This window comes from Leuresthes tenuis, unplaced genomic scaffold (assembly GCF_036924035.1).
Source record: "Leuresthes tenuis unplaced genomic scaffold, fLeuTen1.0.hap1 SCAF_24, whole genome shotgun sequence".
Classification (NCBI taxonomy): domain Eukaryota; kingdom Metazoa; phylum Chordata; class Actinopteri; order Atheriniformes; family Atherinopsidae; genus Leuresthes; species Leuresthes tenuis.
Genome location: NW_027325378.1, coordinates 3,066,425 through 3,089,519, shown reverse-complemented (window position 1 = coordinate 3,089,519; position 23,095 = coordinate 3,066,425). Strand labels below are relative to the sequence as shown.

The window sequence follows — 23,095 nt, the reverse complement described above, 5'->3', positions numbered from 1 at the left end:
AAAGTTCTCCATAAAGTCGGCTAATTTCTGCCCACCGGATTACTCAATTCATGCTTGTAAATCCACACACACTGCTTGCTTCATTGCTACTACAAACCCAGCGGTAGAGCAACATGCCTGTTAGCCCCACCGGCGACCAGACCCCTCCTCTGCAGCTTTCCAGCAAAGAAAAGAGGTGACTCGGGGTAAAAGCTCAGAGGACTTGGCAAAGAGTGCAAAGATTTATTGAGTGTTCGCCACAGCGGCCGAGCAGCAACAATTTAAAGCTTTGAATGAGCGCAGTAGCAGTCGGGACTGACATTAGCTCATAACACACCCATTACAGGAGGCAGCAGCAAGAAAGCAACCGTTTCAAGCAGAAGAAACCACTTAAGAAAAGTGCGAGAAAGCAGTTAAACAGAACTTCTCCCTGGCAGCGATTGGGTTTATAGAACTCAATTAGTCAAGTGGGTGATAATGAGCTTGTTAGTAAAGCCTCATCTGGAGCACCAGAGGACAAAGGGACAGTAGATGTGAATGAGTAGATGGAGCAGAGACAGTTTTATCTCCCACTGGGATTAAGATGGGAAAGCGAGAGTCAACCTGAGCTGGCTATCAGCGCGTGCTCAAACAAAAGCTGGTTGGCAGACGTGCACCGAGCTTTTCTTCTCGTGCCAGTTATGCAATGTCACAGAGAAAGCTCAAAGGGAGTGTCTGGGAGAGCACCACGTGGGGGGTTAGCTTATCTAACCATCACCTCTCTGTTGTCATCACACAGGAGGAGCATCGGCAGGTAGAGATCCAAGAGGTAGAGGGCAACTCTGGGAAGTTTCACAGCTGCAAAAACCTCAACTTTCACTGGAAGAATGAGTTTTTTTTTTAAAACAGTAACAGTAACTCCTGCCCTCACAAGCTTTAGTAGCAACTAAAGTGTCCAAAATGAGGTTCCCGTCCTCCTAAAAGCAAGGCATGGCCACGTTTATCTAAGCATCTGCACCAGCTCGTGAGTGTTGTCCCAAAATACAAAGTAGAAATGAAAGAGTACAAGGCCTGCAGACAGATAACAGCCCCATTCATGGGAAGCTTTGCTGCAGCCGACCTAAAATGCAGAATGAACAGAACAGTTTGTGGATTCGGCTGCTATGAATTAGCCTTTAAGGGCTCTTATAGTGGCAGACCCCCCCCCCCTGCTGAGTCTCTTTACGTCAGCAGTTATTAGTTGTTTTCTAAAATGGTTCAAGCTCAGTTACAGGCTGTTTTAATGTGTTTAAAGCATTTAAGCTTTATGCACTGAAGAAAAACACTTAACTTACTGCTGAGGTCATTCACGCTGAGCAGCCAATCAGAGTGATGCCTCCCACCGCCTGACAGGACAGCAATTTAACCAGAGGAATCGGCTGAAAAAGCCCCAGGCAATGCTGTCGGCTGCTTGTACGAGAGCCCTAAGAGAGCGAGGGAATCAGAGTCGCTGTTACTCAACATCTATCCCTTCCAACATCTGTTAGGATGCCCCCAGAAAGCCCCCAAGGCGAGACATTAGGCGACCCAGGGCAGGCTCAGCCCATCATCTCTTCCTCAGCTGTATTTAGTGACCTCACAGACAAAACGATGTCCTTTAAAAGGCAGATTATAAAGTAATCTGCCTTATAAAGTCTTAGATCCTTCTCGGTCAGTTTATTCAGCTGGGAAGGACGTGATTCTATGTTTCTGTGCAAGCTTGGGAAGGCTTTAGTTTCCCTGGCCAGAGAGAGGCAGATGTAGGCATGTCTACTTTGGTCTGCTGACCCCGTAAGTGGTAGAGAACGAATGGATGGATAAGCACACCTGCTGTTTGTTTGAACTCGTAGCATCGAGCTAACTCCAGCTTTTCTGAAGCGACCAGTAAAATCTGAAATTTTTGTAACATTTTCTGCTGTTTTATTTGTTCAAAAGCAGCCTTGAGCTGCAATTTCTCTGCATCTGATAAGTAAAATTCCTCTGCCTGAGTAGTTTCAAATGAAAGAGGCTGTTTTTAATCCATCTGCTTTGCTTGTGCACGTTCATCTTCACATCTACAGGTAATTTGGAAACACTAACCAACCAATCATCTATGTTTTGGGGAGAAAACAGAGAATATAAGACATTTCTTCCCTCTATAACGGTGCATTTTAACTGCTCCTGACAAGTGCAAATGCAGCTAATGTGTTGGTTGTCAAGTAACAAAGTAAAAATACTTTGTTGCCTTACTTAAGTAGATTTTTTGGGTATCTATACCTTAGTGGAGTAATTCTTTTTTCATCGTTCAAAAACATTGAGTGAATTTGATTGCGATTGGATGAGAAGCATTAATATCATTCTGACACATTATTGGTCTGTACGCGATGCATCGTTCCTGCACGTTGTCACAGTTTAGGTTTTATGTCACAGTTTAGGTTTCATGTCACAGTTTAGGGTTCATGTCACAGTTTAGGTTTCATGTCACAGTTTAGGTTTTATGTCACAGTTTAGGTTTTATGTCACAGTTTAGGTTTTATGTCACAGTTTAGGTTTCATGTCACAGTTTAGGTTTTATGTCACAGTTTAGGTTTCATGTCACAGTTTAGGTTTTATGTCACAGTTTAGGTTTCATGTCACAGTTTAGGTTTCATGTCACAGTTTAGGTTTTATGTCACAGTTTAGGTTTCATGTCACAGTTTAGGTTTCATGTCACAGTTTAGGTTTCATGTCACAGTTTAGGTTTCATGTCACAGTTTAGGTTTCATGTCACAGTTTAGGTTTCATGTCACAGTTTAGGTTTCATGTCACAGTTTAGGTTTCATGTCACAGTTTAGGTTTTATGTCACAGTTTAGGTTTTATGTCACAGTTTAGGTTTCATGTCACAGTTTAGGTTTCATGTCACAGTTTAGGTTTCATGTCACAGTTTAGGTTTCATGTCACAGTTTAGGTTTCATGTCACAGTTTAGGTTTTATGTCACAGTTTAGGTTTCATGTCACAGTTTAGGTTTCATGTCACAGTTTAGGTTTTATGTCACAGTTTAGGTTTCATGTCACAGTTTAGGTTTCATGTCACAGTTTAGGTTTCATGTCACAGTTTAGGTTTCATGTCACAGTTTAGGTTTCATGTCACAGTTTAGGTTTCATGTCACAGTTTAGGTTTCATGTCACAGTTTAGGTTTCATGTCACAGTTTAGGTTTCATGTCACAGTTTAGGTTTTATGTCACAGTTTAGGTTTTATGTCACAGTTTAGGTTTCATGTCACAGTTTAGGTTTTATGTCACAGTTTAGGTTTCATGTCACAGTTTAGGTTTCATGTCACAGTTTAGGTTTCATGTCACAGTTTAGGTTTCATGTCACAGTTTAGGTTTCATGTCACAGTTTAGGTTTCATGTCACAGTTTAGGTTTTATGTCACAGTTTAGGTTTCATGTCACAGTTTAGGTTTTATGTCACAGTTTAGGTTTCATGTCACAGTTTAGGTTTCATGTCACAGTTTAGGTTTCATGTCACAGTTTAGGTTTTATGTCACAGTTTAGGTTTCATGTCACAGTTTAGGTTTAATCATCTTGTTTTCAGGTTATTAGTCATGTTTTTCCACCTCGGTTCACCTGCTTCATTGTTCACTTCCTCATAAATGTAATCATAGTCATAGTATTTATTCATAGCCTTGTTTTGTTTAGTGTTTTTTCATGTTTAAGTATTTTTGATTCCCCTTTTGTTCGTTTTCCCTGTTTTGGAATAAACCTTTTGATTTTTGGAAAAGAGCTGCATCTGGGTCCTACCCCCCCCACCGAACCCTGACACAGAAGCAAGCTTAGAAGCAGTGGTTCTATGGAATAGTTCAGAGTCTGAAGCACGTATCGAATAGGGCTGAGCGATTTTATCGATATTTTTTTTCCTGATAAAGTATCGTTTTTTAATTTTTTTTATTTATTTTGTTAGAAAACTTTATTGAAAAGTCAGATGTTGCAATTAGTGAAAACAGAACTTTAACATAATACAAAACAATGCCGTGGGGGGGGTCACTTTATACAAAAAAGTGATGAATGAGTTCATATAAATGTTCTATAAAGTGCGTATCTCAATGGTTTTGATGGCTTTTCTGTTTATAGAATGTAGGATTGTTGTAATTTGTTGTTTGAGCTCCTTCTGAAAATAAAAAACATGGTTTGTGATCAGAGAATTAGGATTTGTGTTTATGGTATTTAGCAAGTAAAACAAGCGGGTTGATGATGAAATATTCACAACATAAACATGAGTCTGTGTACACTGAAGACATGTTTGTTTGTTTCTGTCTGGTGGTGTTATCCTTCCGGTTCAAAGGTCGGACCAACAGTCCAATCAGTGACAAATCACGCTGTCCCTTTAAGATCTTTCATAAAATGATGTGTATTAAATCGTATCAAATCACATAAAATCATATCGAATCGTTGGCTGAATGCCGTGTATCGTATCGTATTGTGAGATTAGTGTATCGAAGCTATGATAAGATATGTCCCAACCAAGCACCAGTAGCTCGGAAGACCAGCCCTGGCTATACCTTGAAGAATTTTTCGAAACGGCTGGATCCAAAAACAACTCCTTTCGAATGTGATAAAGTCACATTGCATAAAGTCATTATTGTGATAAAGTCACTTTGCGCACCCGAGTACCGCGAGCTAATGGCTTTCATGACATTATAGTTATTATGGCCTTTAGAAAAGTTATGCTGGGGGGTGGGGGGCCCCTGTGGTGTGGGGCCTATAACATTTGATGGCTTTTTTTTTTCTTTACACTACTTTTATACTTTAAGTAGTTTTGAAGCCAGTACTTTTATATTTTCTATTTGAGTAAAAAGCTTAAGTTGATACTTCAACTTCTACAGAAGTCTTTTTAAACTCTAGTATCTGTACTTGGGTAATGAATGTGAATACGTTTGACACCTCTGCTGAGAATTATATTAATGGGAGGTTATATCCATGCACAGAACAGCTAAGATAAACAGATATGCTGGCATTTCACCCCTAATAGAACTGCCTTTTTGAACTCTTAATCTATATGAACTGAATTTCAGATCCCTTTATGGCTACAATACAGAGGACTCTGTCTTCACTGGTAACTGAAGCCCTGATCATCGCTGTGTGGCGGGACCTGGGGGGGGGGGGGTTTATTCACTGGCTCTATATTTAATTCAGCAGCGACCTCTCTGACTGAGACCCACATCGAATTCAGCTGCAGCTCTGGCTTTACTTTCACCCTGAGCAACAAAACAGCCACATTCAAATCATGAATGCAAATTTGCTTTCATGTTCCAAACAGGAGCAGAGTATGGAAATCCGATTTTGGTCCGGGAAACACAACCTAGATGCTATTTAAGCTCAAGAGGAGGATAAAATGAGACCTTAAGTTGGACTAAAGCTTGGTTTAGAGCACAGGATTCATCCGTTTGGCTTCCAAAGATTCATCCCAGTTAGTAGAAGGAGGCAATCAGAGGGGTAGGGACCAATAAACAAGCCATGTTTCCTAGACTGATACATATATCAAAGTGTTATCACTTTTAAATGCTTGCTCACTGTTCTTCTGCAAGGCTACGCCTTCCCTCGTCCTTTAGCATATTTGACATGCACAGATATCCATGTTTGCTCGCAAAGGTCAAGATATGAGCGGTTGAAATTCACAGACTGAGCACTAAAACACAGTTTTCTTATCAGTTAGCCAACAAAGCGAAGAATGCTCACACTGAGGCCTTGAGCACAGGAGACTTCACGCAGTCTTCGTCCTTTGTTGACGGTTTAAAGACAGATGTCTTTACGAGGATAGTTGGCTTTATTGAGGCTTTATTGAGGCTTTTTCTCAGGGCCAATATTCGCACGCATGCTCTTTGATAAAAGTCCCAGACAGCAGCAAGGAGGCGGAGAACTTTGGCCTTTGCCTTACAAAGAGTGGATAAACAAGCCGCAGCAGCCTGACCTTAAGTGCACCTTTAATGTCTTTACAGGCTTTGTGCAACAACCCTTTTGACTCATAAGGACTTGAAACATTTAGTTAAGGATTCTGAGCCCAATACATCTAAACTCTGATGCTATTATTATAACTCTGATGTGGACTCATCATTGTCACATGACCCCATTTCCTCAGTTATTCATGTTTGGAGGAATATCCAAGTAACTTTTCAATCTGCTCTGACAATAAGTTCATTGTGGCTCTCTGGTCACGTCCTCATCAGTAATTGTATGTGACAACAGTTGCTTTAAGCCTTAACGAACATATGCCACTCATCTTGTTTGTATTGCTGGGAAGACCTTTAATGGACTGCGAGCTGGACACTGGTGTGCACTAATTATACCTCTGCAATGTTATTTAGTTCTGAAGCTAAGAATTGTAACGACGTGTAAGTTTATCTATAAACTTTGGCAGTTTATCACGCCAAAGTGGCACCTGTGTTTCATGTTAACAATGCATTAGACCAGGGGGGTCAAACTCAAATACACAGTGGGCCGAAATTTTAAATTGAACAAAAGGTTGAACAAATTAACCTTTTAATATGGAACCCAACAAGTTTTGATTTAACAATGAATACTGAACAAAAATTGCTAATAATTGCTGCGAAATTGCTAATAATAATAACAATAATAATAAAAACATATCAATGGCATATTAAATTGAATAAAAATAAAAATTGAATGCCTCCTTTCTGTTTGAAGCCTTCTGATTTATGTCAAAATTAGCTTCTTACACAGGCTAATAAATGTTAAAATAAAATAACATAAACCTCTTTTCATCTCCTTTACTTTCTGGCTCCTTTGAGCTGTCCTGGTGTTTCGTTTCATAGTGCCGTCTAATATTGTACTCCTTAGTTACTCCTTAGTTACTGACGCGTTGGCTCCACAAACAAGCCAAACAGGTCTGTCTTTTACATAAACAGATATTCTGTCTCCCACCTGTCCAGAAAAGTTCTATTTTCTGCCTTTCTTTTGGCCATTTTTTGGTAGGTAACAGTGACAGCTGTGGTTTGAGGTCTGGGGGAGAGGCGGGGGGCACAAGAAGACCGCTAGCATAGATGCTACTGACACAGAGGAGGGGGCGTATCTGCCTCTGTTCTAATTGACGCGCCAAAACAACAGCAAAGCATTATGGGATTTGTAGTATAAGCGGTGAATGCGGGGTTACAGCGCTGCCGCCGTATAATACTGGCGGGCCAGCTCTAATATTAATTTGAAATTGCCTCGCGGGCCAAATATAATTACACTGCGGGCCAGAGTTTGACACCTATGCATTAGATGCTAATTCCAGTTTTTTTTTTTTTAGCTATTTTAAGAGAAACTAAATACTTCTGTAACTTTATCATGGAGCTGGTTTTGTCCACCACTGGTAACATGTTTGAAATGTCTTTAAGCAGTTGCGAGTGATTATTTACACGTCTCCAGAGTTCGCAGAAACGTCTGATCTGAATGTTTCTAATCCAAGAGTGCAGCTTCACCCCCAACCTCTCAAACACTGAGTCTTTGTCAGTAATGAAGGGCCGTTTCTGTGCCGACCAAACTGCATGTGAGAATAAAATTAAGCAAGAGTATCACATGGGACGGCTGTCCCACGCTGGAGTTGAACCACTGGTCTCCAGGTGAAAGGTCCTGCAACTTATTCCAACACCAGCCCTCCAACCTCTTAAAGCAGACCTTTTTCTGACAGTCGGTCATGCATGTGCATGTGTTTCTGTCATAGAGCCACAGTCAGCGTACCACAGCAGTAACACCATGTAAAACCTGCTTTATATTACTCTATAAAAGCCAATAAACCCCTCACAGGAAACAGATTGACATATGGGTCACACACACGTTTACAAACACATTTTTATGATGTAATGCGCCCTATTTTCTTCTGCCGACTCTCAACTATGTGTTTGCTGAGAGACATTAGAGCCATAGCTTGAGGTATTCTTTTAGACTCCCACACAAGGCATTTTACAACTGCTCTCATGAGCTGACAGACACTTTGCTTGTCTGGTAAACTGACCCTGACATTTAAAATACTCGTCGCTATGAAAACCAGTTTTTCTTTAGCTGCTGTGAGGGACGAGAGCAACCAGAGTTTATTTATTCATTTCTAAATGTATTGAATCTTCAGTGAGTCACAGGAAAAGCACTGATGGAAGATTTCAGGTGTTGTTGGGGCTGTTCTGAAAAGCTCTTTCCCTGCTAAACTAAATAGACCAGAGAGGCGAAGTTTATTAGCTTCTCGAGAGGAATTCGTCCTTCGGTGCATTTGTTATCTTATTGTTTTGTACTTATTCTTTTCTTTATTTATTATCTGCTGTAAAGCACTTTGGTACATCGAAATGGTAAAGGGCTGTATAAATAAATTACATTTACATTTAATGCAAAAAGAGGCAGAGACGCTCATAAACAAAGAGAATAATTCAACTATTCTGCAGTTTGACTGATGTTTCCGTGGGATAAATGCCAGAATCCTCTCCCCCTGTGAATGCAAGATGGATAAAAGATGAAAATGAGGGTTCAGCCCCAAAAGATGACCGTAAATAAAGCAACATTTTTGTCCACGTGCACAGAGTATGCTCCTAGAGGTCGAGGGCGCTCCTCAGAGGTGTGGATGTCGAGCGATTCCTCCCATGGCATCTGGTTTAAAGCCTACGCACGTGTCAGCGCTTCCTCGAAGACCGCCTTTGACGCCAGCCTTCACATCCGACTGGCAGAAAATCGGGGTAGCTCCATTTCGCACAGCTGGAGTGGAAAATGCTGACGGCTAACTTTCTGACTATCCCGTCTGAGCCCCTGACCCCCAGAGGCCTCGCCGGTTCACATTTCATGACCGATCACATGACCCAGGCACATCATGAGCTGTAAAGTCTAATCATGAGGCTGAAAATGACGGTATTAAAGTGCAAAGAGAGCTTTCGCTGTGCTGCCTGTTAGGTTGACCATCATCTGTCCTCTTGTTTGTTCTCCCATCACCACTCACTGGGATACGAGTTGCCTAATGTGTTGTTGTGGATCTGACAAACAGCGGCCCTATTTTTAGCCCGTGGAGGGCTTGGGATGGTTCGGGCTGTAAAACAGAAGGACAGAAACAGCGGCCACCGATGATGACGGGCCACAAGAATAACTTTAATGCAGTTTCACATTGTTTTTGGAACTGAACACGAAGGTCTGAACTCTGTTAATCTGGTACATGGAGCCAGAATAGTCCATTTTCAGCACATTTACACAGAAAAAGTGTTCAGACACCCCCTTTTTTCTTTATATTTAGCTTCCAATGAGTGATTTTTTTCCATTTATCTTGAGCAGCAGTTCTCCAGGCTTTCTGAAGGTCTTTCAGGGTTTAATTTTCTTCTTTTTCATGCATTTTCACTCTTTGCACCTGGCCATTTTCAGAGGAAAGTGCTTTTAAGCCACTTAACACTGACCTATGAATCATTCTAGCATAAAAAGGCTTGTGTCGACTGTCCCCAACAAAACCTTTTCTGGTCTCACAATAAAGCGAACAGACGGCTGTTTATCAGAGTTTTACATTAGATACGTTCAAGGTTTTCCACACAAATTTGAGCTACCTTGATTTAGCCTTTACCTCCACACACCAGGTCAGTAAATAACGTTTTTCAGACACTTTTAGCCTGTTTTTTGCTTTGAAAGAACAACCGACAGAAAAATATATCAACATGACGGCCGACTACTGGACTCATGGATATGAGTATAGGTCCAAAGTGAGTGAACTCCCACCTGGATTATCAGGAGTTGTTATCAGTTTTGTGACTTCAGTTGTGTGACATGTGTCTTAAAATGTGTGTTTTACTTGGACTAACGTGATCATTTCATATATTCTAATGTGTTTGACTGACTTTTGGGTGCCAGGACATGACAAAAATCCACATTAAATGTGTCAAACTGTCCTGTGGTACTGGTGTAAGGAACACTAGAGGTATTTCAAGGACACAAATTGTTAAACTGAGAGAATACAATGAGTACACGACACACGAGGATTAGTAATTTAAGGCCATAAACTAATAATCTGAGCTGATGAATGATCTACTTAGCTCTGTAAAGTGAAGCCAAAACACAATGCAGCACAAACTGAAAGCAGATGAAAGATTTATCTTAAAAAGCATCATTCAGCCCAGTTACTGACAGTTTCTCCTCCAGCCGTCCATCAGCAATAAAGCTGATCCTTTATCACAAAGCACATGATGATATCCCTGTATGTTTACCAGCTGTTTTACAGAAGCCGTTAGCTTGCATGAACAGCAAGTTTTGACTTAAAACTCCTCCCCAACAGACGGTTTTCTCAAGAATAACACGCCCAGACCGAACCTGCACATCTCAGCAGCAATCAGACTTAGTCAGAAACAGTCAGGCTGCAACACAGAAAAAGCAAATAACATCATGTCACCGAGTCATTCATAAATCAGCGGCTCCACCCGAGCAGGCAGAGCAGCAGCTTCCACACACTCGAGATCAACAGCAGCAAAAAATGCCAACATCATAGCTTTGCAAGCAGAAATGTCAGAGGATTATCGAGCCCATTAAGGCTCACTGCTGAGGAACAAACCAAGAATAACTGGGCTCATCTGCGCAAATCATTATCATATTTGCTTTTGGGTTATTAAAGGGTGTGAATGGATTTTCCAATAAAGCTCTAAAGCCATTAGCAGCAGGCAAGGAGGTCCACTGTTGGCAGAGTGTATCACTGACAGGTGTATCAAAGCCGACTGTCCCCGTTTCCCCTCTTGGGAAACTCGAGAGGAAGTCGTTCCTGAAAGGGCAGCTGCCAAACAAGCCTGCGCTGGGCTGCTGGATTATTATGGAGTGTCAGTTATTATAAGGGGCCTTCAAGCCAGGCAGCACTTACAGTAATCTGCCACTTGACTCGGGTTCAGAAAGGGAAAAGCTCAGAGACGTGTGAGGGGTCAGTTGTTCAGTTTAAAGGCTTGAATATGTGAGCCGTAACGACTTATTAACCCATAAAAAACGACAGTTAGTGCATCTAATTCCTCCATATTGACACAAGTGTGTGAGCAGTGACACCTGCATGGGATCTCAGTTAACACGCAAATGCAGAAAACAGCATCTGCTCATCACAGTTAACCTCACATATATTCATAAATGAATGCATTCAGCGCTGCCTCGATTTCACCGCTCTGCGAGCAGATGGAGAAGGATCCTGGAAATAGAAAATGGAGCTGGAACGAGTTCTGAGAGACTGAGCTGCAGAGTGGGGCTGGGTGTGGATTCACTTCAGGGGGTCGAAGCAGGATGTCAGGAGACGAGCGATAATTTGCTGTCCAAACTCAACCCGGCAAAAGGGCTGCACAATTAATAGTATTTCGATCGTGATTTTGGTGGCCACAATTAAATTAACCTAATCGTCAATGATATTTACATATCATCTTGTCATCTTATCATCTTCTAGAGACATTTAGCGACTTTTTTTTAGCATTTTTTTTTAACATTCAATAGAAAAGAGCTGGCAAAACGGGGAAGGACAAAACCCGAGTACACAAAATAACTTTGTCTTTTTGTGGGGGATACTGACAGTGAATTATAGGTTAAAACATCACAAAAACCATTAAATTAAACATTAAGCAAATCTGTACCAGTTAGAATTAGGGCTGCCACAAACGATTATTTTAATAGTCGACTAATAACCGATTATTTTTTCGATTAGTCGACTAATCGGATCATAAGTATATTGACTTTTTGTGGGGGATACTGACAGTGAATTATAGGTTAAAGCATCATAAAAACCATTAAATTAAACATTAAGCAAATCTGTACCAGTTAGAATTAGGGCTGCCACAAACGATTATTTTAATAGTCGACTAATAACCGATTATTTTTTCGATTAGTCGACTAATCGGATCATAAGTATATTGACTTTTTGTGGGGGATACTGACAGTGAATTATAGGTTAAAACATCATAAAAACCATTAAATTAAACATTAAGCAAATCTGTACCAGTTAGAATTAGGGCTGCCACAAACGATTATTTTAATAGTCGACTAATAACCGATTATTTTTTCGATTAGTCGACTAATCGGATCATAAGTATATTGAATGTAAAACATACAGCTTATTGCACCAGGATGCAGCTGCGCTTATATAACCATCATTAGCTTTCAGCTTGGAGTGTTTAAGGTAGATGCTAACTAAAAAAAGATGATTAATATCATTAATCCTTTGAATTAGTCGTCAACGACTTTAATAATCGACATAATCGTGACTAGTCAACTAATCGGATCATAAATATATTGACTTTTTGTGGGGGATACTGACAGTGAATTATAGGTTAAAACATCATAAAAACCATTATATTAAACATTAAGCAAATCTTTACCAGTTAGAATTAGGGCTGCCACAAACGATTATTTTAACAGTCGACTAATAACCGATTATTTTTTCGATTAGTCGACTAATCGGATCATAAGTATATTGACTTTTTATGGGGGATACTGACAGTGAATTATAGGTTAAAGCATCATAAAACCATTATATTAAACATTAAGCAAATCTTTACCAGTTAGAATTAGGGCTGCCACAAACGATTATTCTAATAGTCGACTAATAACCGATTATTTTTTTCGATTAGTCGACTAATCGGATCGTACGTATATTGAATGTAAAACATACAGCTTATTGCACCAGGATGCAGCTGCTCTTATATAACCATCATTAGCTTTCAGCTTGGAGTGTTTAAGGTAGATGCTAGATAAAAAAAAGCCGATTAATATCATTAATCCTTTGAATTAGTCGTCAACTAATTTAATAATCGACATAATCGTGACTAGTCGACTAATCGGATCGTAAGTATATTGACTTTTTGTGGGGGATACTGACAGTGAATTATAGGTTAAAGCATCACAAAAACCATTAAATTAAACATTAAGCAAATCTGTACCAGTTAGAATTAGGGCTGCCACAAACGATTATTTTAATAGTCGACTAATAACCGATTATTTTTTCGATTAGTCGACTAATCGGATCGTATGTATATTGAATGTAAAACATACAGCTTATGCAGCTGCTCTTATATAGCCATCATTAGCTTTCAGCTTGGAGTGTTTAAGGTATATGCTAGCTAAAAAAAAGCCGATTAATATCATTAACCCTTTGAATTAGTCGTCAACGAATTTAATATTCGACATAATCGTGACTAGTCGACTAATCGGATCGTACGTATATTGAATGTAAAACATACAGCTTATTGCACCAGGATGCAGCTGCTCTTATATAACCATCATTAGCTTCCAGCTTGGAGTGTTTAAGGTATATGCTAGCTAAAAAAAAGCCGATTAATATCATTAACCCTTTGAATTAGTCGTCAACGAATTTAATATTCGACATAATCGTGACTAGTCGACTAATCGGATCGTACGTATATTGAATGTAAAACATACAGCTTATGCAGCTGCTCTTATATAGCCATCATTAGCTTTCAGCTTGGAGTGTTTAAGGTATATGCTAGCTAAAAAAAAGCCGATTAATATCATTAACCCTTTGAATTAGTCGTCAACGAATTTAATATTCGACATAATCGTGACTAGTCGACTAATCGGATCGTACGTATATTGAATGTAAAACATACAGCTTATTGCACCAGGATGCAGCTGCTCTTATATAACCATCATTAGCTTCCAGCTTGGAGTGTTTAAGGTATATGCTAACTAAAAAAAAGACGATTAATATCATTAACCCTTTGAATTAGTCGTCAACGAATTTAATATTCGACATAATCGTGACTAGTCGACTAATCGGATCGTACGTATATTGAATGTAAAACATACAGCTTATTGCACCAGGATGCAGCTGCTCTTATATAACCATCATTAGCTTCCAGCTTGGAGTGTTTAAGGTATATGCTAACTAAAAAAAAGACAATTAATATCATTAACCCTTTGAATTAGTCGTCAACGAATTAATCGTGACTAGTCAACTAATCGTGGCAGCCTAGTTAGAATTGAGCCGTAAATTCTGCAGTTATTTGTACAGTTTTCTATAATTCTAAAAGCGAAATGATGGATCTTTATCTATGAAGGGGGTCATCATCGTAGTTTAGTGTTGTTGCAAGTTACAGGAGCAGGTTTCTGCTGCTGCAGGCTGTGTTGATAAGCCGGCCACCAGCAGCATTTCAGGTTGTCCGAAACCTTTCTTTAGCTTCTGTCTTGATGCATTTTGTGCAAGATTTCCTCAGAAAATGATGACATGAATGACAGCAGGTTCCTTACTCAAGCTGTTCCGCCACTATTTAGACATTTTATTGGACACGTCTCTACAACTTTATTCTGTGACTCACGGTCTTGCCTTTGTGTTACTCTGAATGTCCTCATTCTGGGAAGCCACAGATGTGTCATAAATGGAAATCTCGACCTTATAAATCATTTTGCTGCCGATGTGCAAAGCGTCCGGCGTCATTGCATTACTACTGAGCTCCAACAGTCCAGGCCCTTTGATTCATCTGTCCCTGGAGTGAATGCACTCTGTTAAACCACCAACTCTCCTCTGATTTACTTCCAATGTCATCTTGCGGTGACCCTTCAGGGAACACAACGAAGCTGACCTACAAAAGCTGCCTCCACCGTGCATCGCTGTGCGTCAGATGATACAACATTTAGCTTTCCAGTCACAACAGACCCGTAAAAGAATCAATACTCTGTCAGAACAAGCTGCTTTTAGGACGAACACAGCAGAAGACACCGATCACCAAGTGTTAAGGGAGTAGATCAGGCTGGTACAAATGCCCTGAGCAGTGAGTCGTTGGTTTGATTCCTGGTTGGCTGGAACTTCCTCTGCCACCGTCCCCGTCTAATATCTCAAAAACTGTCGGATGACGCCAGATGTTTTGGGATTTCTGTCATATTTTCAAGTAAAAATACCAAAAATTATCCCTTTTTAGCTTTTACAGGAGACGATATCCTGCTTTCCTGTGTTTAAGCTCAGTCTTTTCTCTACTTTTATCAGAGTTTTCCTCATTTCAGATGCTCTCTTGTACAGAACTGAGAGCTGATAAGCGTATATTCCTGCGTGAGGAAAGGCGGATCAGTTTCTGGCCTCCACTTCCCACCTGTTCAGACTTCCCACTTCTGCTTTTCTGCTCTCCATCATTGTAAACTGAGCCCTCTCCGAGTCTGTGACTAAATAAACAAGATATTGTTGCACATTGTTAAAGCAAATGATTCATCAAACGGACATTTGACAGATTAATCAATAGCAAAACACAGAAAGCTCATTAAATATGAGAGTTTTGACAGACTTCAATGTGGATTTTTACTTCAGCTACCAGCTACCATGACTGATGCTCCCAGCCAGACGTAAATGACAATGTGACAGCCTGGGCAGCTCGGACAGGGCATAGATCGGTAATCAATGGGTAGAAATATCCCCAGGGAGGTATGGTTTGTCTGTGTGTGTCCACTTGAACACAAAAACCCTCTGAATGTGCAGCAGGGTCGGCTGGTATCGGCTGGTATCGGCGTCCAGGACCGTGTGTGTCCCAGAGATAAATTTCAGCTTAAATTCTCAGCCTTATCTGGGGCCGCTTCACAATACTCTCACTTCAGATGTTTGCTCCCCCCCCCCCCCCCCGATGGTAACAGCTGAGCATTTTTAGGGAGGGCTTCGGAAGAGCCTCAGGTTCCTCGTATCATTGTGGAAACAGACGTCGAGGCAGCCGATGCAGAATGTCACGGAAATGTCGACATCGATCAAACGGTGGATTATTCATGAGGGAAGAAGCTTCAAGCTCTTGGTTGTGATCCACAAAGATCCTGATAGGCTGTCCCAACAACCCAAACACTGCACTGAAACTACTTTATTGGGCCTGTAATAAGTCCTAAAAGCTCCACTCAGTCAGATCAAAACAAGAGGAGGTGCTTTCCTGCCAATGAGCTGCTCAGCTCGCCTCTCAAAGTGTTTCTTCATATCACAGAGGGTGGCGTCGCATGTTTTACAGATAACAATGCGCCCATTAAAAGAAAGACTGGAAATCTCATCACTATGCTGACAGTAAGGCTGCAGCTCTGCTTAAATCACACAGCTTGGATCAGCTGGTCACTCGGTTTTAAAGCTTTTTTTCCAGGATCTTCGTGGTACTTTAGATTCTTTGTTTACTTCATTCAAAACATACGGAGCTGTGTAAAATCCACCCGATTTTTTCTATATTTTGCTTCCAAGCAGACGGACTTTCTTTAATCTTTTAAAGTGGTCTTGAGCAGTAGTTTTCACCGTTTTTCTTTACTCATTGGCTCCTTTTTCTCTCATTTTTTTAAGTCCAGTCCCCATGTCTGACTATATTCTGAGGAGTTTTTTCTTTGTTAGGCCATTTAACACCAACCTATGAATCATTCCAGCATTAAAATGTTCCCAACTCAAGGTTGAACCAGTGTTGTGTCGACACAGAACAGACAACTTAGCAAAGAAGCCATTTTAAACTGGATCTTTAGGCACTTTGTTACCAGCAGCCTGTCACAAAGACACATCATTTGTTCCCATTTCTTTAGCTGCATCTATGAAAAACAGCAAAGAAAACACAGTTTGACAGACAGAAAATAGGATTTCTGCAGCAACAAGGTGATTCCCAAAGAGCTATTAGCTGAAAACTTGGCATATCTCAGCATGGTGTGCAGTGTGTCCTTAAAACATTTGAGGAAACTGGACAAGTGGAGGACAAAAGAAGAAGTGTCAGGCCTAAAAAACTATCTACAGCAGATGAACAGGAGCTGAAAGTGATGTCCTTAAGAAAGAGGAAAAAATGCAGCAAAGACCTGACAGGACCTGAGAGATGCATCTGGACCTTCAGCTGATCCATCTACTGTTGGCCCAAGCCTCATCAGAAATGGTCTCCATGGAAGGGTGGCTGTCAAGAAGCCATTCTTAAGGAAGGGAAACAGGGAGAAAAGGCTGAGCTGTGCCAAATGACACAAGAAGTGGACTGAAAATCAGTGGCAACAGGTCTTATGGAGGGATGAATCCTCCCCAGAGCCCGGACCTCAACATTATTGAAGCAGTGTGGGATCATCTGACAGAGAACGGAACAAAAGGCAGCCCACATCCAAAGAAGAGCTTTGGGATGTCCTTCAAGAAGCCTGGAGAACTATTCCTGAAGACTCCTTAAAGAAATGACAGAAAGCTTGTCTCAGAGGGTTCAGGCTGTGTTGGAGAATAAAGGAGCTCAGAGCAGATATTCACTTTAAAGCTGCTCAGAAATGCGTTTTTACTGCAGTTCCATGAAGTTTGCACATGCTTCAATACGTTTCTGCACCAATTTTCCTGCAATTAATAAAGAAATGAGGGGTGGCTGAAGACGTTCAAAAAGTCCAATTCATAATAAAATATTTAGGACAAAAGTGGGCAGAAACGGAAGAATTCTGGTGACAAATCAAATAGTATAGATATTGATACGCAGGAAATGGGTTTAATGCAGGACGAGCAGCACCAGGACCCCCTGTCCCCCCCGGTATTTACTGTGTACCCTGAAATAGATCAGATGTGGGCTAAGCTGATCACCGGATATGTCACGGTGAGAGATTTATGGTGGGATGGTGCAAAACAACAGTGGGCAATAATACCCCGACCTGAGCATTGCGTAACTCAGGGTCCAGGTGGCCGGAGAGGGCAACTTGATTGATTTATTGGCTGATCAGAGTGAAGCGAACTGAACCAACCTGCTCTTTCCTTTTCTGCCAGCGGCCACAGGGGCTCTCCTCCAGGATCTCACTCTCATCCTCGCTCTCCTCCTCCTTCCCCTCCGATCCTGATTTCCTCTCCGGGACGGACATCGTCATTTTAACGGCGTATGTGTCCAGATTTCCACTCGAGTTTTCTGCGCCTCCCTCTTCCTCTCGTCCCGTGTTTTGTTGTGTTGGAGGAGGTAGCGCAGAGGACTGTCCGCCGCTTGTCTGCGCAGTGAAGACACCCCCCTCCAGACGACAGCAGGCGCTCCGTCAACCCCCCCTTTGGCGCTCAAAACATTCTGCAGACGAATGAATAAAGGCTGAAAACGAGCGCTCCTGAGTCACACCCCACAGCCGGCACGCCCTGTAGGTAAAAACTACAAGTGTGCACAGTGCGAGGGTTCAACAATTTCACAGGGTGGAAAAATATATCCCAGACTTCGTGCGTCCTGTGAGCAGACTGCATGCAAAATGGGTTGCGAAATGGTTTTCTGCCAATTCACACCGAAGAAACGCGGCGCTGCAGGTCGACCAGAGAAGCGTAATCACCCCGAGCGTCCTGCGTCCCACGGCGGCCACAGATATCGTCTGTTTTATTCAGCAGAGCTCATTTTTCCACCATCTTCCACACGCCTCATTCTCCGTGTTGCAGAAGCCGTGGGCTCCGGCAACGCACGGTGCGCAGAGGGATGGAGCCAAATACCGTAACGTCTCTACTGGGCGCGCACAGCACGTTTTCATGAAGGCGAAACGTAGATTAGGATGACTACCACTCTGCGTGGATTAAATCTAATCTGCACCACAGAGTCTGCAGTGTAAAATAAGAACAGTCGAAAATGTAAACCTGTAATAATGCTCAAAAGAATCGAGCCACCTCATTTCTTTATATTTTGCTTCCATGCAGCCAGATTTTCTGGCTTTCTGAAGGTCTTTCAATGTTTTCCTTTGGATATGAGAGATACAAGAAGTGTCAGGCCTAAAAAACGAACTACCAAGAGCAGATGAACAGGATCTAAAAGTGATGTCCTTAAGAAAGAGGAAAAAATCCAGCTGTGACCTGACAGGACCTGAGAGATGCATCTGGACCTTCAGCTGATCCATCTACTGTTGGCCCAAGCCTCATCAGAAATGGTCTCCATGGAAGGGTGGCTGTCAAGAAGCCGTTCTTAAGGAAGGGAAACAGGGAGAAAAGGCTGAGCTGTGCCAAATGACACAAGAAGTGGACTGAAAATCAGTGGCAACAGGTCTTATGGAGGGATGAATCCTCCCCAGAGCCCGGACCTCAACATTATTGAAGCAGTGTGGGATCATCTGACAGAGAACGGAACAAAAGGCAGCCCACATCCAAAGAAGAGCTTTGGGATGTCCTTCAAGAAGCCTGGAGAACTATTCCTGAAGACTCCTTAAAGAAATGACAGAAAGCTTGTCTCAGAGGGTTCAGGCTGTGTTGGAGAATAAAGGAGCTCAGAAGCTCCAATTACAATCTGCAAAACAGAAAATGAGACATTTATTAATAAAACAGCTGAGATCTGTTTTGTGTTTTATGCTCTTTGGCTCTGTTTTGCACCTCAGGGACGCCTTAAATAAGCTCCCATGACACTCAGACTGAAAGAGACAATCTGAGAGATGGAACGGCACTTCCATTTCACTCAGGTTCTGGTTCAGAGACTCAGAACCTGTGCCTGGTAGTTTCATCCATGAAAAAAAACGATGCCTTTGATGGTAAATGGACATTTCCGTATTTCCCATCATGACCTAGAGAAATTAAATCCTCATTGATAACTCAAATACGTTTTTTTCTGCTCACATTTTAGATCATTCTACACACAATTAATGCAGAATCTCTCCAGGTCTCCAGCATTTTGACCCATCTGCTCTCTAACGGGGCCAACATGAGGAGCCCTTCGCCATTTCTGGCTCCACCCCTGAACACAGGATTTTGGATGTCCAGACCCATCACAGAAAAAAATAAAAGCTTTTTGCTTTAGTCAGCACTCTTTTTGCATGTTATTCCATTTTCTTTAGTTCAGTATGTCCTTATCTTGGGTTTCTTCTTCTCAGTTTGGATTACTTATAACAAACTGAACCCCAAATCAACCCAAAAACATCAGAACTCAGCCAGAGAACTGCAGCAGTCAGGACCCCGAAGCCTGGATCCAAACCAGATAAATGTGCCAGACGGCGCCTGTGCTGTTCTGTTAATAAAAAGAAAAAAGGGAGCTTTGTACCTTAAGGAGGACGGCCTTTGGTCTAAAGCCCGAACCACTATCCTGGTGAGGAGGGTGGAGACCACCTCAGCCCAAAATCCAGGGCAAAGGTTCCCATCTGCAGCTTAAATGCTGCCTGGAAGTCAGACAATAAGGAGAAGTCAGTCCAGAATTCATTTGTCTGGTAATGCTTGGCTACCTTCAGTAGGATCAAGTTAGACAATTTACCCAGGGGCCCATTTTGGGGGGGAAATGTCCCCCTGTTCATACCTCCTAATGACTGGCTTATGAAAAGCAGCTCTGTGGTGGATTTATTTTATTTTTTTAATATAGGAAAACAATTATCAGGAGGGATTTAAGAATACCTGATCTCATATTTCACACTTTCACTGTGTTGACCAAAACTTGGCTGATGAGGGGCCGGTTTCCTTAATATCTGCAGGAGTCTGCCACAGTTGAATAAAACTTTATTTAATCGTCCACCATGAAAACCAACAATGAATGTATACATTCGTTAAAATCTTGACAACACATTCATAGTTTGACCTAAGTTTGATCAACAGTGTAGATTAAACAGTGAGTAAATTACTATAGAAAATGCTAAACTTCATCAAACATATATAAATATTGATATAACTGTTTTGAATCCATCTAAACAGAGTAATTGTGGGAATATGGATCCACAATGCAGAGCAGAGACATAACCAATAGGGTCCTGACAGAAAATATGAAGCAAAGCAGGTGATTTCTCAGGAAGTGTGTCATCATGCAGTTATGAAGAACTCTGAAGTGAGACTGAGGAGTTAATATCAACGCCATTTTGTGAAAACTCACACATACGGTATGCTGAACAGCACAGTCATGTGAAACAGAAGGTACACCCTCCAACTCTATGATTTTAAGGGTTGGAACACGATGAAAAATCAAAGAAAGACACCAGCAATGATCTTAGAGAAGCAGCTGCTGCTGCCCATCAGTCTGGGAAGGGTTATAAGGCCATTTCCAGACTATCTGGAGTCCATCATTCTACAGAGAGAAAGATTATTCACAAGTGGAAAACATTCAGGACAGCTGTCAATCTTCCCAGGAGTGGACGTCCCAGCAAGTTCACCCCAAGGTGAAAAAGCCCAGAGCTACATCTCAGACTCTACAGGCCTCAGTTAGCATGTTAAAGGTTAAAGGTCACCCCAAGGTGAAAAAGCCCAGAGCTACATCTCAGACTCCACAGGCCTCAGTTAGCATGTTAAAGGTTAAAGTTCACCTCAAGGTGAAAAAGCCCAGAGCTACATCTCAGACTCCACAGGCCTCAGTTAGCATGTTAAAGGTTAAAGGTCACCCCAAGGTGAAAAAGCCCAGAGCTACATCTCAGACTCTACAGGCCTCAGTTAGCATGTTAAAGGTTAAAGGTCATACATCTCAGACTCTACAGGCCTCAGTTAGCAAGTTAAAGGTTAAAGGTCATACATCTCAGACTCTACAGGCCTCAGTTAGCATGTTAAAGGTTAAAGGTCACCCCAAGGTGAAAAAGCCCAGAGCTACATCTCAGACTCTACAGGCCTCAGTTAGCATGTTAAAGGTTAAAGGTCACCCCAAGGTGAAAAAGCCCAGAGCTACATCTCAGACTCTACAGGCCTCAGTTAGCAAGTTAAAGGTTAAAGGTCATACATCTCAGACTCTACAGGCCTCAGTTAGCATGTTAAAGGTTAAAGGTCATGACAGCACAGTTAGAAAAAGACTGAACAAGGATGGCTTGTTTGGAAGGGCTGCAGGAGAAAGCCTCTTCTCTCTAAAAAGAACATGGCAGCACAGCTTAGGTTTGCACAGCTGCATCTGAACAAAGCTCAAGACTTCTGGAACAATGTCCTTTGGACAGACCAGAGCAAAGTGGAGATGTTTGGTCCTAATGCACAGCAGCACGTTTGGAGGAAACCAAACACAGCAGATCAGCACAAACACCTCATACCAGCTGTCAAGCACGGTGGTGGAGGGCTGATGATCTGGGCTGGTTCTGCAGCCACAGGACCTGGGCACCTTGCAGTCATTGAGTCCACCATGAACTCCTCTGGATACCAAAGTATTCTAGAGTCAAATGTGAGGCCATCTGTCCCACAGCTAAAGCTGGGCTGAAACTGGCTCATCAACAGGACAAAGATCCCAAACACAGCAGCAGATCAAATCCTCAGATAGCTGAGAAAGAAGCAGAAGGAAAGACCACAGCAACCTGAAGGTGTTGCAGATCCAGTCAAAGGACCAAAGGAGAGTTCTGGATAAACGATTCTCTGAAGCCCTCAAAGAACTAAAGCAAGCTGTGGAACCAATAATCAATGATGTTGTTGTTCATCTGAGGTTACATTTAAGGACTTTTAAGCCCTGTTAAGAACCAGATTAACTTTATTATGTCCAGATTCATACGACTTTACAACTAAAGGAATTTCCTCCATTCATAATGACATTTGAGTCATTTAACCTTTCGAGCCTGATGCAAAGTGGCACAAAGGATGTTTTTATTCCTCCAGTGTCGCTCAACACGATGACAAACTCAGTATTTTAGAATAAAAGCCGCATGTTTAACCTCCCAGATACTCTTTTATATCCTTCCTGTTTTCTGCAGAGGCAGAGAAATGCACCGGCAACTCATTTTAGACAATACTTTGATTTAGAAGGCTTATTTTAGACTTATCCAAGTTAAAATCAGCTCTAAAACAACTGAAAATCTGCCACAGTGTTGCAGTTACATGACGTCTATCCCTTTTTAGCCCAATTAGAAAGAAAGAATATGGTACGTAGTTTGAATATCTAAGTAAGAAGCCATCTATTGCTTCACCTTTTCATTATAAAACCAGTTCGCCATCTGGTGGCTATGTTTGTGTAACACAGCCAAAGCAAAAGCTGTGATACTGAGGATATGCTTTGTATTTGCATTTGATAATTTGCTCCATATGTAAAGGATAAACCCCATGTTGTCGCCCATCACCGCCAGCTCTTCAGTGGGGATGAAACAGCCCAGGTTAACAGTTCAGATGTAATCACAGATTTATAGTAATCATCCTTATTCTCTATTTTTAGTCCTTGGTGCTCACAGTGAGCCCCTGTTCCAACGAGCCCTCTTGGTGTTAATGAGATTTACTCTTGGCACAACGAGAGGAGCAGAGCCGGGCAGACGTTGTCTAGACGACCCACATCTAGGACACCAGAAACGGCAGCGATAACAAGGGGAGGACGAGCGCCAACATGACCATGACCGGTCAGCGTTGTAACAGCTCGGCTTGTTTTTC

The 23,095-nt window shown here is 41.7% G+C and overlaps 1 protein-coding gene across 1 annotated transcript in view; it reads right to left on the bottom strand.

Moving 5' to 3' along the window:
* nrbp2b (nuclear receptor binding protein 2b) overlaps positions 1-18,300 on the bottom strand; it is a 65,261-nt gene extending 46,961 nt beyond the window's left edge. Inside the window, exon 1 of the mRNA XM_072378106.1 lies at positions 17,605-18,300. Coding sequence (XP_072234207.1) covers positions 17,605-17,724 — 120 coding nt within the window. The 5' untranslated portion in view covers positions 17,725-18,300. The remainder of the gene's footprint in view (positions 1-17,604) is intronic.
* Positions 18,301-23,095: the final 4,795 nt, after the last annotated feature.